The sequence below is a fragment of the Temnothorax nylanderi genome, unplaced genomic scaffold, assembly GCF_030848795.1.
Source record: "Temnothorax nylanderi isolate EJ_2023f unplaced genomic scaffold, tnyl_v1.0 TNYL_tig0090_pilon, whole genome shotgun sequence".
In the NCBI taxonomy this organism is placed as follows: Eukaryota; Metazoa; Arthropoda; class Insecta; order Hymenoptera; family Formicidae; genus Temnothorax; species Temnothorax nylanderi.
Window position 1 is genome coordinate 365990 of NW_027249152.1, and position 17445 is coordinate 383434.

At 34.7% G+C, this 17445-nt stretch overlaps 4 protein-coding genes across 7 annotated transcripts in view; 1 reads left to right on the top strand and 3 right to left on the bottom strand.

Moving 5' to 3' along the window:
• Positions 1-17445, top strand: part of LOC139774970 (uncharacterized) — a 168506-nt gene that overhangs the window by 17201 nt on the left and 133860 nt on the right. The window lies entirely within an intron of this gene.
• LOC139774923 (juvenile hormone epoxide hydrolase 1-like) lies at positions 703-4552 on the bottom strand. The gene is made up of 8 exons (XM_071710463.1): positions 4400-4552; positions 4126-4234; positions 2963-3155; positions 2244-2485; positions 2002-2117; positions 1708-1911; positions 1234-1464; positions 703-1123 (listed from the first exon to the last, which is right to left on the bottom strand). The coding sequence occupies exons 1-8, from the start codon at positions 4456-4458 to the stop codon at positions 856-858; spliced, it is 1422 nt and encodes a 473-aa protein (XP_071566564.1). The 5' UTR covers positions 4459-4552; the 3' UTR covers positions 703-855.
• On the bottom strand, positions 5361-8765 carry LOC139774924 (juvenile hormone epoxide hydrolase 1-like). Its single transcript, XM_071710464.1, has 6 exons — positions 8172-8765; positions 7844-8009; positions 6592-6943; positions 6298-6461; positions 5965-6199; positions 5361-5878 (listed from the first exon to the last, which is right to left on the bottom strand). The coding sequence occupies exons 1-6, from the start codon at positions 8376-8378 to the stop codon at positions 5674-5676; spliced, it is 1329 nt and encodes a 442-aa protein (XP_071566565.1). The 5' UTR covers positions 8379-8765; the 3' UTR covers positions 5361-5673.
• LOC139774962 (thyrotroph embryonic factor) overlaps positions 11667-17445 on the bottom strand; it is a 69452-nt gene continuing 63673 nt past the window's right edge. For all 4 annotated transcript variants that reach the window (XM_071710555.1, XM_071710556.1, XM_071710553.1 and 1 more), the window contains 4 exons: positions 16736-16973; positions 16052-16155; positions 15730-15867; positions 11667-15109 (listed from right to left, as the gene is read on the bottom strand). In XM_071710555.1, the coding sequence (XP_071566656.1) occupies positions 15023-15109; positions 15730-15867; positions 16052-16155; positions 16736-16973 (567 nt within the window). In that variant the 3' untranslated portion in view covers positions 11667-15022. The remainder of the gene's footprint in view (positions 15110-15729; positions 15868-16051; positions 16156-16735; positions 16974-17445) is intronic.

The window sequence follows — 17445 nt, forward strand, 5'->3', positions numbered from 1 at the left end:
TCATGCGTCATGTTTGGGGCTCGGAGAGGGTCTGTCGCTGTCCCTTCTACAGAATTCTTATGGGGTCCTTTGTTGCTTGCCGCCTGCCGAGAGCCGTCCGGTCATCTGTGAATAGGTCGGAAAGCCTCAATTTCCAAGAGTCACGATATGAAGGAATGGGTATTTATAGAGAATCGTATCCTTTAGAAGGATCCCCAGAAAAGATTAAATATTTTCTACAATTCAGTGAAATATATTCAGCATGTGGGTATATGATAGATGAGATTAAATCAAGAATTACAAGTTTCTATGTCATATGTTATTTGTGATACGCTGAATGTAAAAATACTAAAACGGATTTTAGTAAAGCGTTTAATCGCATAATATACATATATTTGCACAGTCATTAATATCAACACGTTGAGCTCGCCAACGTAACTGTTTATCATAAAGCAAAGACAGTTATAACACAGCGATAAAATATACATATATCTATCACTGCATGCAATGTATTGAATACACCGATAAAAGTTTTACTTAATTAAACGCGTCTTGGTTTCGAGATAGAAAGAAAAGATATTATTGATATAATAAATAATAAAACGAAAAAGTTTTGTATTTTAGCAAATGTTTTTTTTTTTACAATTGATAATTCAAAGACTGAAAATATAGAAATTTAAACATATAATCGCGCGGAAATGGCATCGAATAAAAAACAAAGCATTAGAAAAATATTCTTTTATTTAAAGAACTTCCATGTTATAAAAAACTGGGAAAAAAATGCAATAACATCGTTTTTATAGGCAATCAAGTGTAGTGTTTGTTGCTTCGCATCTTATTGTTCTCTTAATAAAAATAGCACACTTGAATATTCTTTCAAATTTTTGTAGGCTCTTTTATTTTCTTCTCTGCGTTTGGCATATTTTTGGCACTATTTTTCTTCTTAATATCTTCAACCGTGGACACAAACTTGAAGATATCATCCGCTAAAAGAGCTGGTTCTTCAAATGCAGCGAAATGACCTCCGCGCGGTAAATGATTAACCTGTATCAGATTAGTATATCTTTCGCGAAGGATACTTTCCGGTTGATAGAATAATTCGTAAGGAAATACCGCACACGCTACCGGCACATCAATAGGCAATCTAGAAATTAGACACATGTTATTGGAAATAAAGCAAAGAAAAATTATCTTTTAAATATAGAAAATATAGAAAATTCTTATAATAGAATCGCAATAAAAAAAGAAACGCACTCGTCGATCTTGCTCGTCATATGGGCCTTGCTAAATTGCTCGGCATAAAGTCGTACACTTGTAGTCAAAGAGTTGGTAACCCAATAAAGCATGACATTATCTAAAAGTTCGTCTAACGTGTATTTCTCGAGAAGACCGCCATCGGGACGGAATCTGTACTCAGGATTCGTCCATGTACTGAACTTTTCCAAAATATATCCTGCTAATGCGACTGGCGAGGCTGCCACAGCAGTACCTTTAAAAATATTTTAACTCTTCAACAGATAAGCTTATCTTGCTCTCTTATCTGAAATATCTTAAATACACATAGAAATGATATTGGCATAATATAATAGTTTAATCTGAGACTTTACCTTAAATACAATTTTTAATCAATTATATCTAATTCAATGATAAAGAAATTAATAACACGTAAAGAGATTCCTATTAAAAGTTTTTCCCATAAAAAACTTCTTTATATATATGTATAACCAGGTACCTATAGTATCTGGTTTACTAGACTGTATATGCATGTATCCTGATTCCTCGAGGAGTCGACCCGTATGATATCCCAAAGGGTACATTCTATCGGAATATTCGCTCTCGACAACGAACCATGGGACAAACGAACCAATTAATCTCCATATCATACTGGACTTGCTCATAACCATACACATGTTCGTATGAGTGCCAAGAATGCTGAAAAAGAATAATCATCGTTTTCATGCTCTTACGTACTCTCTTAAGTCGCATTGAATCATTAAGCAAGTCATCATTAATAATACGTACTTGTCCGGGAAAAGACTAGATAAATGCCCAACAACAGCGGAGCCCCAATCTCCGCCCTGCGTGTAAAATTTGTTAAAACCGAGACGCAACATAAGATTTTTAAATATAACAGCTATCTGAAAATAACAAACAATTTTTGCATTAACATATTCTTTTTCTTTCTTCGCTTTCTTCGTTGTCTTAGGCGCGTGAATAGAACGCCACTTAATAAGATTATTAAGGAGTTATTCTGTAAACTTTACCTGCGGCGAGGCTAATCCTGGTCGCACAGCTCCTTGCGAGAATCCGTATCCCGGAAGCGAGGGTGCGATCACCTCAAACACAAAGTCTTTGTCAGGACGCGGTGTCGTTAACATGGGAATAATCTTTTGGAATTCCACTACAGATCCTGGCCAGCCGTGAACAATCAACAATGGAAAAACCTTTACGTTTTTTCGTTCCGGTGGGATATTAGGTTTCACATGATAAAAATGTATGTCCAGACCTGTAGACATCAATGTCAATTTATTCAATTAGCTTTGTGTTCCAAGTAAAATTTCATTTTAGCACATATACATATTAAATGGCGAACGATTATTTCTTTTACGCGGAGTCAAAGATTAACTAATCGTGCGATATTTGCATTTTTGTATTCTGGCATAAAAATAATGAAAATATGTTTTCTTCGCGTTTCTGTCAAAGTGTTTTTAACGCGCCACAAAACCGGCTTGTCGTTTGGGTGAAATACTCTAACGGGGCTTTTACGGGTTGCACCGTAGTTGGGTTATCTGGGCTGGCATTTATTATTTCCCGCTAATAACAGACGGAAGGGAAACAACGAGTGCTGAGAAAAGAGAAAAATAAAGAGATACTTAGTGAGCGCGATGCCGCAACTTGTTTCTGAGCAAGTCTTACAACTATCGCAAAATAATCACGAAACTCTTTCAAAAGACCGCGTTTGAACGACAAAAAGATTTATTACCTTGTATATTGGTTATGTATTGGGGATACTTATTCAGCAATGCTTCTCGTTCAGTCCAGTTATACTTTGTGCTCCAATATGCAAGAACATCTTTCAAATATGTCGTACTGATACCGTAAGTCCACGCAGAATCCTCCAATGGTTCCACGAATTCTCTCCTTTTTGTGATTCGTTCATTTAGGTCGTCAATTACCTTATTCAAGAAATTGCATTTTAGTTAAAAATACTTGTGCGTTCCTCCTTTGGTTTTTCTACGAAAGATTTATTACCGATACCGATTCTTTAAAATTGCGATAAATTTATATTTTCTCAGTCATGCTCAATCGATTGATTCCCTCACTGAGAAAAAAATTGTTAATCCGAAAAAATATTTAGTCCGATACGTTCAACTAAACATTTTAGTTAATTAACTAAACATTAGTTGTTTCAACAATTTATTTAGTTTCTTTAATCAAGAATTAATTAATTCAACTAATGTTTAGTTAACTAACTAAAATTTTTAGTTGAACATATTGGACTAAATATTTTTTGGGATTAATAAATTTTTTTTCTCAGTGCTCAAATTAAAAATTGCTTGTTTTATTCCACATTTTTTTGGAGACGTATTAAAATAAAATTTTTTTTGACAATGGCTCTTGTATTTCTTTATCTTTTTCGTCACATATTGATATATTCAACAAATATTTTTAAAAGACCTATGGCAGACTTATGCAAAATTTAGCATTTTAAGTTAAACTGTGTCTGATACTTTGCTATTTTAATTGGTTGTAAATATTTTTGATAAGTTTATGAGCCATGTTCCTTCATGACGTTTACGTAAAAGATTATTAATATAATGTATATTGTAGTTATTTATTTTCATTAATAAAAACTACGATTTCCGATATTAATGAGATGATAATATCGATTAATATAGTATCATAATACAGTATCGTGTTATGTGATTGAATGAAATAAAAATTGCAAAATATATGCAAATACATGATCGCAAATATGTATTAACTGACTATGAAATTAGTATTTATTAATAGATAAAACTTTTTTTGTTCGTTACAATGTAAAAATGTCTTACATAATGCGAATCGGTAGAAGCATAGAGTGCAGCCTTGAAAACATATTTACTTGCCTTAATAGATAAATGGCATATTTCTTTCACGACTTACCGACTTCGGTACTTTAATAACGAACGGTCGTACTTCATTCGAGGCTCCCTTATTTCTTTCTGGCCCCCAGAATGTCTCAGGCAAGTCCGGTACATCTATAGGACCGGTTCTGTGAATGAATTAATGACACTGAATCTTTATGATTGAGTTACATTGATTGTTAGTTAATTATTTACAATTCCGATGCGAGAAAGAGAAAAGTTGTTTACCAGTCAAAACGTATTATTTTGTAGAGCCTCTGGTTTAATGTGAGAGATAGATTTATGGAACTTACCGGAATAAAATAGCTATACCACAGGCAAGAACAAAGATCACGGTCGTGGTCTTCCACATTGTGCCGTGTGCGTCCGCTTCGTACGACGTAAAACGTACGACTAACGAACGATAGTGAGCGCTGCAATAGCTCACTGCTCAGTCATTGTTGGCAGAGATGGTAGGGGAAAATGGTAGGCTATCATGTTGTGCACACTGCACAGGTTTTATTCCAATAATCTCTTCAGATATCTTGCCTCTGACATACGATAAAGTTGGTTGTTCAAAGTTTTTACGTACGAATCTTTCTATCGACATCCAGTCAATCTTTGTATAACTTTTTTCAGTCGTTTCTTATGCTGGGGCTACACTATGCGCGTTTTTGCGAATCGGATTCACGAATCGTACATTTGTATGCCATTCGTGCTAAGCACACATGGTATACAAATGCACGATTCGCGAATCCGATTCGCGAAAACGCGCATAGTGTAGCCCTAGCCTTACAGTTCAAGAATGATCTCTTTGATAATTTATGAATAAATTTTAAAGAATATTTGTGCAGTATAAATTCTCACTTTCACATTTTTCTTTCTTTATTGATCATTAAATTATAATTTACTATTCTTGGTACTACTTGATACTCTCTCTACTTAGTAGTATTTAAAAAATGTAATTTATATATAACATTTTCACTTACATGCATTGATGATGATCATGCATACATGATGATGATGATGATGATCCGTAATACATATTTTTAAAAAGAATATTATATTTATTAGCGATGCATTTTTATGCATGCTTATAACGACATAATATCTACGACAAATAAATTTTACTTTTATTAAAACGAAATTAAAAGACTTTTATTAATGATAAGATTACAATATTCTCTCTCTCCAAATAAAATAAAATAATATAAATTATTAAATAATGTACAAAATAATGCAACAGTAATATTAAATAAAACAACGTGCTACATAGTGGTTTTTAAATTGTACAGTAATGCAAAAATTTTCATACATTATAATATATGTATAGTATATATAAAATTATGTATAATTACTTTATATATGTATGCCTATAAATATATATGTATATATACATATAGACATACATAATTTATATATAACGTATATATATCCCTTAACGTGCATACGTTTTTTCGGTACCTTCTAAATGCATTATACCTACATAATAATCTATATTTTTATATTACATTTTTATATAACTACTTTTTAATGCATTTTTTTTTAAATAAATTAAGAAATTTAAATACATCTACGAGTTCTTTTTCTACTTGAAGTGCTTGTACCATGTATCGATTTTCATCCAGATATTCTCCGCAAGAAGTTTAGGTTCTTCAAGTGCTGGGAAGCGATTATTTGAATTTGCATAAACAGCAAGTACAATTTCTTTCTGCATTTGTCTGTTTAGTACTGAACATCTCGGGACCTTGCTTAAAAACGCCGAGAAATAGCTGGGAACTTTTACGTCCCCTCTGTAAAGAAAATATCACTTAATGTTTACGCCTTATTTAAAAAAATTAATAATTAATAATAACAGTTTGTGACGATGATTACGCACAATATCATAAGTTCTTTAAAGGGTTCACTTTTCAATTCGCCAAACTGTTGGGCATATATTCTCATGGCTGTAGTTATGCTTTTCGATGTCCAATAGATCATTAGATTATCGATTAAATCGTTATAAGAATATGTCCGCAGAAATTCGTCATTTATCTCGGAATATTTAGTGCCAATCAAAAATTTTTCCATAATATATGTCGCTAAAGCAGCAGGTGAATCATTTAAACCGACTCCTGAAATACATGACGCTTTGAAGATGTTAAGTTTTCGATCGTGCACATATATGTGAATTGTACATTTTTTGTGCAGTTATACAATGTACGTCACTTACCAATTGTCTCCGGCTTTATAGCATGAATTTGAAAGTATTCAGTATCTGCTAGGAGTTTATTCGATAACGTTACTTGTTTCATAATTTCTGTCAAATATGAACTGGAAGGCTCAGTAAATTTCTTGTCAAGTAATGCACGCACATTGGAATGTGTTCCCAACACGCTAAAATTTGAAAGAAAAATATTCAATACAATTTTTACATATAATTTAATACTAGGAACCTTTTGAAGATTTAATGTTAATAATCTTTGAAAAATGAATCTTTAGAAAATAATCTTTAGAAAAAGCTTACTGTTCCGGAAATAGAGATGCCATAACGCGACTGATAAAGACACCCCAATCGCTATCTTGAATGTAAAATTTATTATGTCCGAGTCTTAGCATAAGATTTTTTAGAATCACACTCATGTGAGTACATGATAAAGCATCAGATATCGTGGGTGCACTAGAGAAACCAAATCCAGGTATCGAAGGTACTACCACTTCGAATACAAAATCATATTCTCGGATTGAACTAGTTAATAATGGTATGATCTTATAAAATTCAATTATGGAGCTAGGCCATCCGTGTAACATCAACAGCGGGAGAACTTGTTTCTCTCCATATAGTTTTGGTTTCACGTGGACATAGTGAATATCTAAACCTGCAGACAGTAATTTATTGTGACGTTTATAATAATGATCATTTCTTTTCAATTCTTTTTATTTAATTCTTTTACGAATATCTGTTTCCTTTTGAAACGCAGGATACTATTGAATGTAAAAAATAATAGAATTACTTTTTCAAGTTATCAAATAAGTACGATTGCATATATCTAAGTGTAAATGATTTTAATATTAACTGAAATAATAGATTGAAAATAGTAGGTTAAGAAAAGTTGAAATACATTTGACAATGAGTACTATCATAAATTATAAATTCTATTTAATGTTGGTTGAACATACAATAAGCCTTATGAATTAAATAAACAAATTTTAAAGCTGTATCAATTAAATGCATAAATTACGTGTTTTGATGTATTACAAAATGAATTACTGATTTTCATTATTGTGGGCTGAATTTTAAAACAATTAACCCAATTAAGAATTTAATCGACTGTACTGGCAATGATTATAATCGTGGTAACGATTATAATCGTCGTGACAAATCGTTACCGCGTTTCGACCAAGGATTCTGGTCATTCTAAAATTGATGTAATTTTAGATGCTTATAATATAAGCATCTAAATTAAATAATTAAATTTATTGCGAAAAATATTACCTCAGCCAGACTGAGGTCTGGCGTTAAGATGCTTATATTATAAGCATCTAAAATTACATCAATTTTAGAATGACCAGAATCCTTGGTCGAAACGCGGTGACGATTTGTCACGACGATTATAATCGTTGCCACGTAGTACAGTCGATTAAATTCTTAATTGGGTTAATTATTGACTGGCGAAGTAAATGTTACTTATTCGGCTTAAAACAATTAGTTACAAAAATGCATATACGATTGTTAAAATTATTTGCTACATTTTTCTACCAATGATTATGTTTCTTACCTTGAATATTAGTTTTAAAATGCTCATAGTTATTTATATATTTTTCGCGTCTTTGAAAATTGTAACTGTCTGCCCAGTAATCTAAAAGTTTCTGCATGCCATTGTTGGTATCATAATTATCACATCTTCTAGTATTCTTTAATCGGATCTTTAAATCTTCTACGAGCTGAAAGTAATTGATTTTTCTGTTAATAATTTTTTAAATTAATTTGTGCTTGTCGTGATTAAACTATAGCTTTCAAGTTAATTTAGAATTCTAGAAGATTATTAGAAATTAAGATCTATTAAAACTTTACTATAATATTAATGAATGGTATTAATGAATTACCTCAGAGGGGAAATTGATGTTAAATGATGTGATACTATTAGGGGTATTTTCTTCGGTACTTTCCTTATCGGGATTCCAGCACTTTTCTAGCATTTTCGGTGACGGAGTCATTAGATATGAGACGTATTTCACTAAAGAGTATACTATCGTAGAACATGCTACAGTACATAACACAATTGGTGTAATAGGACGTGCAAAGTAGCCCATATTACCAATATGACCAATTAGAAATTTTGCGATCTAAAGTGTCTTGATATTATTTAAATTAATATCTATAAAATGCTTGCTTTATTTACTCGATATCGCCGTATTGAATACTTGCTTCACACTGAATATGTGAAGCAAGTGCTACAGCTTATTGAATATATTCTCCGGTATGTGGATGTTTACAAACAGAATCTAACGGGGAAAGAATACTAAATTATAGATCAGCGAATGCTTGAAAATTAATCGAGATATTGATTAAATCCGTGAAACCCATAAAAATTAATTTAATTTAATATTATTGGCTTGTTAATAAACAATTATAAATTTATCTTCAAGGCTAATAAAATATTAGTCTTTAAACTGAATTTATGAAAAATTCGTGTACTACAGAGATTGCTCGCAGAATTGATCCTCGATGGTTGAGGCTATTAATTTCAAAATCATGAGAATCTTAGTGATAGATTATAATTTTTTGCGTGTATTATCTTCAGGTCTTGAGTATCTGAAGCACATAAAAAATAACGGTTTAAAGAGAGAGATAGTTTGCTTTTAATAAATCAAAAAAATGAGATTGCCATATTTTTGCAATAATTTATCATGTTTTCGGCTTGCTGAGATTCTTGATTTAGAATTTTCGATTATAATTTCCAACATCTAAAATAAACTCAATATACATATATGTAAATACGTTACATAATTACTTCTATCATCTCTAAAGTAATTAGATATTAATTCTGAACTTTGAATCACATAGACAGTGAAGGTAATCGAAAAAAAATCAGCTGTATATCTATTTTATTATTTAATTGTTTTCTTAATATTCTTTTTTTCTGAAATGCCAGATAAGTACATCGTGAATATTTTGTTCTTTGCACTTCAAATTAATTTCGTTCAACGTGGACTGTTATCGCACTTAATTGCACTTTTTGTTTTGTAAGTTTTTTAATATCACCTAAGAGAATAATCAATCTCGCTCAATTAAGAACATTTTGGTATCTTTTTTAGGAGATATTATCTGCAAATTATGCATTTAATTTTCGTTTCAAACGATGCTAATAACGTCGCGAAATAAAGTGCGAAAATAATAGCGCTAATTCGTCGGAATTAATTTAAAATGTAAGAAGAGAATATTCGACGCGAATTTATTTCATAAAATGTTATATTTCGAAACGACAATAAACTGTCTGCCGCGCGATTTCGGTGGTTGTTTTTGTAACGTACAGCGGGACGGTTGCGCACGCCGCGCCGTAAACAAAGTCACCCCACTCACCCCACTACCGGCGCTACCATTCACGCTACGATGCTCGAACAGGCAGGCACGGCGCGAGATGCTCCGCACTATCGTCGCGTTAGTACGCATCGAAACGCAATAATTTCATATGAATATTCAACTATTGTCTTGCAGTCTCTTGCATAATTAATTCCTATTAACAATTAACGGTATGCGCGCGTATTGAAATTACGATTAAGTCCGTTTAAGCAAATGTGCCGCCCGATTTACTCATCAGAAGTAAGAACAATAGGGGACGAGACGTATGAATAGCTGTTTTATTGCGATATTATTACGATGTCAAGCGACAATCATGTCGTTAGTGATGCGTGGATTTAAACACTCTCGCGTCGCACTTGAAACTTTTTTCCATTCTCGTTTAATGTCTGTAATCTGCTTGTTATTCTCAGATTAATGACGCAATCCAGTGATTAAAATAAATCGCAATGTGTTGATTTATTTATTAATAATACGTTATTTTTTGCGGAATTTACGCGTTTGTACTATATCTCGCACGCAATATTGAATTTCGATTTTATATTTTCGGATAGTTTATTGTGTTTTAATTGACCCTTATCTTAATTTTATTAATTACATTGTATCGGATGATATCAAAGTAACTTCCTCTTATATATATGGACTTACATACGTGATTATGGCAATCTCGAAGTACTTGAGCTGCGTGCGAGTAACGTTGCCGTTTAAAAGCGTCGCGTCACGGTATTCCAGCGGTAATATTAGTGCGCGATCACAATTAACCGTATTTTCGCGAGTGTTGTGCAACCAAGGGATCTGAGATGAGGAGAAAGAGGCCTTTCTTAGGCATCGAGCGATGGCGAAGCGGATTATGAGGTAATTTATTATGTATTGTAAATATATAATGTCTCACACATAGGTTTATTCCGCTGCTTAGAAGGGGGGAGGTAAAACAATTTAGCTTTAATATTTAATTCTGAATTATGTACAATTATTTGTGTGCCGATTTACTGCATGTGAAAATTGCATCTCTGCATTATTTAGTGATATATTTTGATGTTAATTATACGACATATCATACGACAGAATTAATTGCGAAATATATAGCTTACTTGAAATTTATGTAGCAATCTCTAATAATATAAAAAAATAATAGAAGGTGAAACATGAACTTTAATAAATATTTCTCGTCGCAGTATAGGAGAATCTCTTATATAAATAATTTGAAAATTAATTTGTCAGTTATACTAACTTTTAACTTTTAACGTTTCTTATTAAAAATAATTCCAATAGCATATTGTCAATATAATATCTTTACATGAAAACTAAAAGTCGTATATTATCGAGAATATGAAAAATCGATATTGATACACAAGTTTATTGTACGAAAAGCTTCTTTTTCATTTCGGATCTCATTTTTTATCTAGCGTCATCAGATGTGACATACTGAACTTTGAACGTTACGGGGTGTAACTGACCGAAGTTTCTTTTCTTTCTGTTTATGAGTCTGCCTGTTGATTCATAATTTAAGACTTCCGTGACGTCCGTCGTCGTTACTATTCAGTGCATTCGTTTCTTATGCCAAATGCTGCCACATAGAACGCATATATTAGCTAGAAATAATACACTATTGATTCTATTTCTAGCCTGAAGCTCAATCAGCTATCACAATCGTCAATTTAAACATATAATATTTAAGATTTAATATTCTTATAGAAATCATTTTATATTAAAATTGTGTTGGTGTAAAAATATTTAAAGCACGATGAAAGTATTATATAATTCGAATGAAACAGCAGACATGACAAAAATGATTAATTCTTAAACGAAACTCATACATAAATACAATTTATAAAATAATTTACAAAGATCATCTTTGTAAATTACAGTCTACAAAAATGCTTTGATAAACTTGAAGTCGATTCTTGACTTGTAAAACCAATAGAGTAGGAGCCGATACATAAGAAAATAATTATCGATTAAGCTAGATTCAATGAAATTGGGATACGTGGAAAAATAGGGTATGGTGTACAACCGTAGGATTCAATTAAAACAATAACAAATACATATATTTCTCGAAATGTGATACAATAGAGGTTTTCTTGTGTTGGTGGTCATATCTAATTTTTCTCATGTTTTTCATATTTTTATTTAAGTGGATCGGACGATTATTTATCGAAGACGCGGCTGTTCTCTATCTCATTTTCTTACCGTTCTATTTGGAGCAAAGCCGGCGGCCGCGTCTGTCTCTCGCGCTGCTATATAACTCTCTACTATTTTATTTATTCCTATTTTTATTTATCGAATTGCGATGTGTGTCAATCATGCTAACGCGCTTCTTATAGGCCAAATAACTTGTGCCGAGATCCACGTTATATCGCACACTCAACATCATTAATAGCGGTTGAAACAATGATCGAGAAACAATGATCAATTCAATTTTTAGCGCTAATAAACGAGCGTCTTTCTGGTAAAAACTTTGCGACACGAAGTCATTTTCGGTATTTAAAATTCGTGTTGCGAATAAACAGTAAAAAAAAAGAAAGAGATCGTTTTTCTTGTCTATAAAATTCTGTATTGCCCTTAATGACGACAAGTGTGCGGGACAAGCAGAACACGTACGAGCTGATATTGGCTCGTGTTAAACTTCAAATAGATATTGTGGATAACTGAAAAACTTCCTTGCAGTCTACGTTATACGCTTTAAAGAATAACGTGAGAAACTTCGTATACAATCAGACGCGAAATTCTGTTTTCCTCTATTACGCTTTTTCGTAGGCAATGCCAACGCTACTTTCTTTTCGGTTTAATTCATTACGTCGGGATAACAAGCCATGCAGTAGCTATTTTATCAGATAACTTACGATATGATTTATTTTCGAAAAATAAAATTTTGTGCCGCTACTAAAATTATATGCGATACTATCGGGCGAAGGCGTTCGCTAAATCTGCCGACGCAAGATATCGATTCAGTAATCCATCGCACATGTCACGTGGAATTCTTCGTCATTTACGCAGCATTTTTCTGTTAGAATGTGCAAGGCAATCGTGAAGAACTGTAATCGGACGATTTCGTGCGCGCGACTTTCGGCAAATCACTCGAAGTATAAGGCATCGAACATTCGCGCATGAACATATAACTGTCTATCCGTAAAAAAACCTTACGATTCCGACGAAATTACAATTACGTATACAATTTTATTCTTATATTTTATATAAGAAACGCGTATGAAAAAAATTAATACAGTAAATGGATATATAACACGCTTGAAAGATTTAAAAAATATCGCGAGGATAAAATGTTTTCACGCGCGGTCAATAAAATTGTCCTGCGATATTTAAAGCGAATTTGCCGTCGATCGAACGCGAAGTTGAATTGAAACTTCGTTACATCGATTCTCTTACCCTCTCGACTGACAAAATGATAAATGATGTTATATGTACAAAACGTCCGTGTTTCTCGTTTGCGCATCGAGTGTCTCTCTCGTACGGTTAAAAAGAAAAACCAGACTATTACGTATCGTCGGTACATAAATCTCTAACGAAAGTAAAAGCTTTGGCCTGGCGTTTGTAGTTATTTTTAAAATCATTAATCGTGGCGATTGGATTACAAATCTCGTTCGTCGTTCGGATTACTCGCCCACATTGTTGAAAACTCACGATATATCGGTCACTATTATTGTCACTAAATTTTGCAACGAGCACGAATCTCATTCAGATGTCGTTCAATCTCGCGTTGATCTGTACAATATAGATTCTCTCTCTATAGCTATAATTTTTATAGCTACTTCATAAAAAGCGCATATCTCCTCATCGGTTCCACTTTCGCTCTCTCGATCGCCATCACCGATTCTCACGGTGATGGAAAAATAAACATCTAAAAACTTAAAAAGAAGGGCCAGTGCACGCGAGCCTGTAGCTAGCTTACATTTAAGCACGATGGTCATATCTTCGTGTCGTGTACATGTAATATTTTTACTTTTGCGACGACGCCTACGATTAACCTCGACGATGCCACGCACCCACACTGGGAGGCTACGCGATCCGATCGTCGGACACGGTTCGTTTCATATCGTTTCGTTTGTCTCAAGTTCCACGTTGATAAACCCCGTCAAAGACACAGCGCTCGTAACCGTCGCTCGTCAGAATGACACGATGTCTTAAAATATATTTTACAAGAGGGCATCCTGTACAAAAGTTTGTTCGCTACGCAACAAATGATATCTCCGGGATGGGCCGGTCCATCATTCGTGCCCCGAGCCGCCGACGTTGGGCCAGCGGGCGATATTTTACGAAAGAAGAAAAGGGATAGAGTCGCGTCGCGACGCCTTCCGCGCACTCCAAGTACGCTCCTCGCGTGGCCGGATTGATTTCGCTACACGCTAAAAAGAGAGAGATAGAGTAGATAGGTAGATAGATTAAAGAGAGAAAGAGAGAGAAAAGAAACGATGAAAACGAAACACGTACGTCATCTATCTTACGATTAAAACAACTAGAATCACTTGTGTACCATCACCACGTGGGATACGCTACAGTAATTAACGCGTTCGCGGAGAACCTGGATAATTAACCCGTGCGCAGAAAAGCGTCGTGTTCTCCCAACCATCGCTCGCCTCCGCTCCATGTCGCGACCTAACGATATAGCTCTTTACGTGTGGCAGTGATCAGCGCCGACGAGATTCGTCTTTTCTTCGCCGAAGAGTACGATTTCATGAAACTTGCGTCTTATACGTAGCTTATTCTCATAATAATTCAATCCCATTGTAATATGGCTCCCTGTGCAAATCTAGAAAACTCGAATGCTGATGTTGGCGAAATCGACATATCTCGTCGTGCGCTGCATGCGCGGATTTATTTACGTGTAACGAACGCATCTCCTTCCTCAAACGCATACTCATTGTATTGTGTGTATGTGTATGTGTATGTGTGTGTATATGTATATATATTTCTCTCTTTACTTCAAATATATATATATATATATATATATATTCATATATGTAACGCGCACGCGCGTATGTGTGTGTATATAATCTAACTATACATATAACTATTTACAAGTGGAGGAGTTTTCTAGAGCAGGACAAGGAGCAAGGACTCAATAAGAATTTTATTCGAGAGTAAGAGAAAGAGAATGATAGAGAATAGGATCTTCGGAGATTTCTGAGGAAGTTGGTTGTCGGCTTTAGGGTAGCGGGGCAGTCGATTCGGGAGTCGATGGTATTCGTCAACATTGCTCCGCGTCCCCTTCGCTTCCTCCGCGACGGCGAAGGCTGCTATGTGCTGCGACTATAAGCGAGGGAGTTGTAGCTGGGCGGTGATGCACCCTCGTATCCGCATCTCTCTCTCTCTCTCTTTTTTCGCGTGTCGCTCGAGCTGGTGCATGGCCGATGACGGAGTGTTAGACGTCCGTGTACTTGCTCAGTTTGTCGCGTAGCAACATGTTCTCGTTTTTTAACCGGTCCAGCTCCTGCCGCAGACCCATATTCTGCAAATAAAGCGAGAAAATGAAGGTTCGACTAAACTTTTCCCTTTTAAGCAAACGAAGAGATTCATTTAAAAATCGATAATTTTGGCAAATAGTATATTTAAAGTTTTAATTCTTAAAATGGCAAAGTGTATAAAATAATATAAGCTGCACCGAGACGAGCTTGATAAATTAATACAAGCAATTCACTGTATAGCTAGAGATAATTTTATTTCCGTTGTATTTACGATTTTGATGAGAAGTCAACGAAATCTCGATTTTACTTAAAGCCTCCGCACAATGAAAAATATAAGGAACAAGGAACAGATATTAGCGATTAGGACTAAAGAGTCAGGAATAAAACTGAATGCACGATGAAAAACACAGGCAATAGATTTTTAACCTATCGGAAGCCGTGTATTAAGCTACACCAGCTTTATTCTTGATTTCTTATTTCTAATCGCTAATATATATCTGTTCCTTGTTCCTTATATTTTTCATTGTGTGTGCGGGGGGCCTTTAGTTATTTCCAAGTCTTCAATCTTATATCTTTAAACGTCTCCGATAACTTTATGAAGCAATTGCATTAGTAGATGCAGTCTATATAGCGGTTTCAAATTTCCAGCCATGAGAAAATTTACCTCTTTCTCGAGGAAGCCGGCCCTGAGTGCTATCTGGTTCTCCTTCATGCGGCGCGCGTCTCGCGATCGTTTCGCTGCCATGTTGTTCTTCCTACGACGCGCCCAGTATTTGTCATCTTTCAAGTCATCCGGAACGAACTGCCGCAAACGGAAAAGAGAGAAAGAACATAAGAACGTTAGAGTTAGAGAACGCTCGTATTCATTTACGATTTACGTCGCGAAAAATTACGAACGCGTAGTTCGATGAGGATTCAGTTTATTTCGATAGCTAGCAAATTTGACGTCGGAACCCACAAACAACAATATAATTATGGAGACTCACCTGCTTCCGCGATTTCTTGATCATAGGTTGGGGTTTGAGCTCCTCGTCGGAGAAGGCCCGGGTACGTGGATCGAAGTCTCGCCCCGATGAGGCCATCGAGAGCGCTACAAGAGACAAGCCATATTGTATTCGTGACGAGTCCTCGAAATCTGTTGCGCGGAAGGGGAACAATCGACAATGTCGATGTTAGTCTAGTTTGCTTGATGTACTCGACAAGCTCGACGTTATTGCAATACAGATTCTGAGATAGCGTATTAAGCGTATACTTCTTATCTTTTCTCCGTCTTGTTGTAAAAATGCAGCTGCGGCTGCTGCATTATTTACCTCAGAGTGCGGCTTCTTTGTACTTTTCGTTCGTCACTCCGTTTTTAGATCGTTTACTTTCAGTAAAACTTTCCATTTATGACTTTCTATTGCATTTCTCTCTTGCTCTGTACGTGCTCTTGTACTTTGTCTTTCTTAATTTTCCAATATTCCACATACATTTGTATGTACATTATCGAGTACTTCATTTTCTAAAAATATTCGGTACTGATATTTATAGACATACAATATTAGAGGTCTGAAGTTTTTATCCCTTCGTATAAAATCGTGTGAATCACTTCTCAGGATCTCGATATCGCGAACGACGGCTATGACGAGGAATAAAAGTGAGAGAGCGAGAAGGTTGTATATTTTACTCACTAGAATCCGCGGGAGAGGGTGGGTTCAGGGTGTCCGGCGAGCAGCATTCGCTCGGCGATGGTGATCTCTCACGCTTGGTAACTGGTTCCAAATGTAGACCCGCTGGTCCCTGATGTCCGGGGGCTTCAGTGTTGTTGATTTTATGAAGCTGGCTGCCTTGCATGGCACCTTGTCCACCACCAGCCACACCGTCGACGGGGATGCCATTTTCAGAAAGAAACTCATCAAGGTCGACGTACTATTAACAAAGATCTGAGGTGTTATTTCCGAGACGATTTCTCGGAGCTTTATCAAATTCGAGTAGGGTTTATCTTACGTTTCTAAGTAAACTTGGGCGAATGCTTAGAATTCGCATTTTTAACGGGCCCATAAATAATGATAATACAATCATATATAAATAATATTGTAATACATGTAGACTTTATATCAATACAACTGATAACGAGACCAAAGATATATTTTATGTTAATTTAGAATTGAAACATTTAACTTTATCTATAAGTACACAATCAGTTAATATATTTTGCCCAAGTATACAAATTCTCCAAAGTCTCGTAAAACCACCATATTAATATGAATGTGAAAGCTGTGTGTCCACATTTTTTCTACATATATATATATATATATATATATATATACATACTGTGCTCTTAATTTTGAAAAGGCATATAAAACCATTTCCAGGCGGAACTTTTGAATGTAATGAAGAA

What these genes read in the sequence shown, in the direction of transcription:
- LOC139774923 (XM_071710463.1), bottom strand. Translation starts at nt 4,458, where the DNA reads ATGTGGAAGACCACGACCGTGATCTTTGTTCTTGCCTGTGGTATAGCT. An exon ending in GGTATAGCTATTTTATTCCG is followed by an intron (nt 4,235 to 4,399) that starts GTAAGTTCCATA and finishes ATTCATTCACAG; the next exon opens with AACCGGTCCTATAGATGTAC. An exon ending in CAGGATTAGCCTCGCCGCAG is followed by an intron (nt 2,118 to 2,243) that starts GTAAAGTTTACA and finishes TGTTATTTTCAG; the next exon opens with ATAGCTGTTATATTTAAAAA.
- LOC139774924 (XM_071710464.1), bottom strand. Translation starts at nt 8,378, where the DNA reads ATGGGCTACTTTGCACGTCCTATTACACCAATTGTGTTATGTACTGTA. An exon ending in TTTTAAAACTAATATTCAAG is followed by an intron (nt 6,944 to 7,843) that starts GTAAGAAACATA and finishes TACTGTCTGCAG; the next exon opens with GTTTAGATATTCACTATGTC. An exon ending in TTTAAAGAACTTATGATATT is followed by an intron (nt 5,879 to 5,964) that starts GTGCGTAATCAT and finishes TTTTCTTTACAG; the next exon opens with AGGGGACGTAAAAGTTCCCA.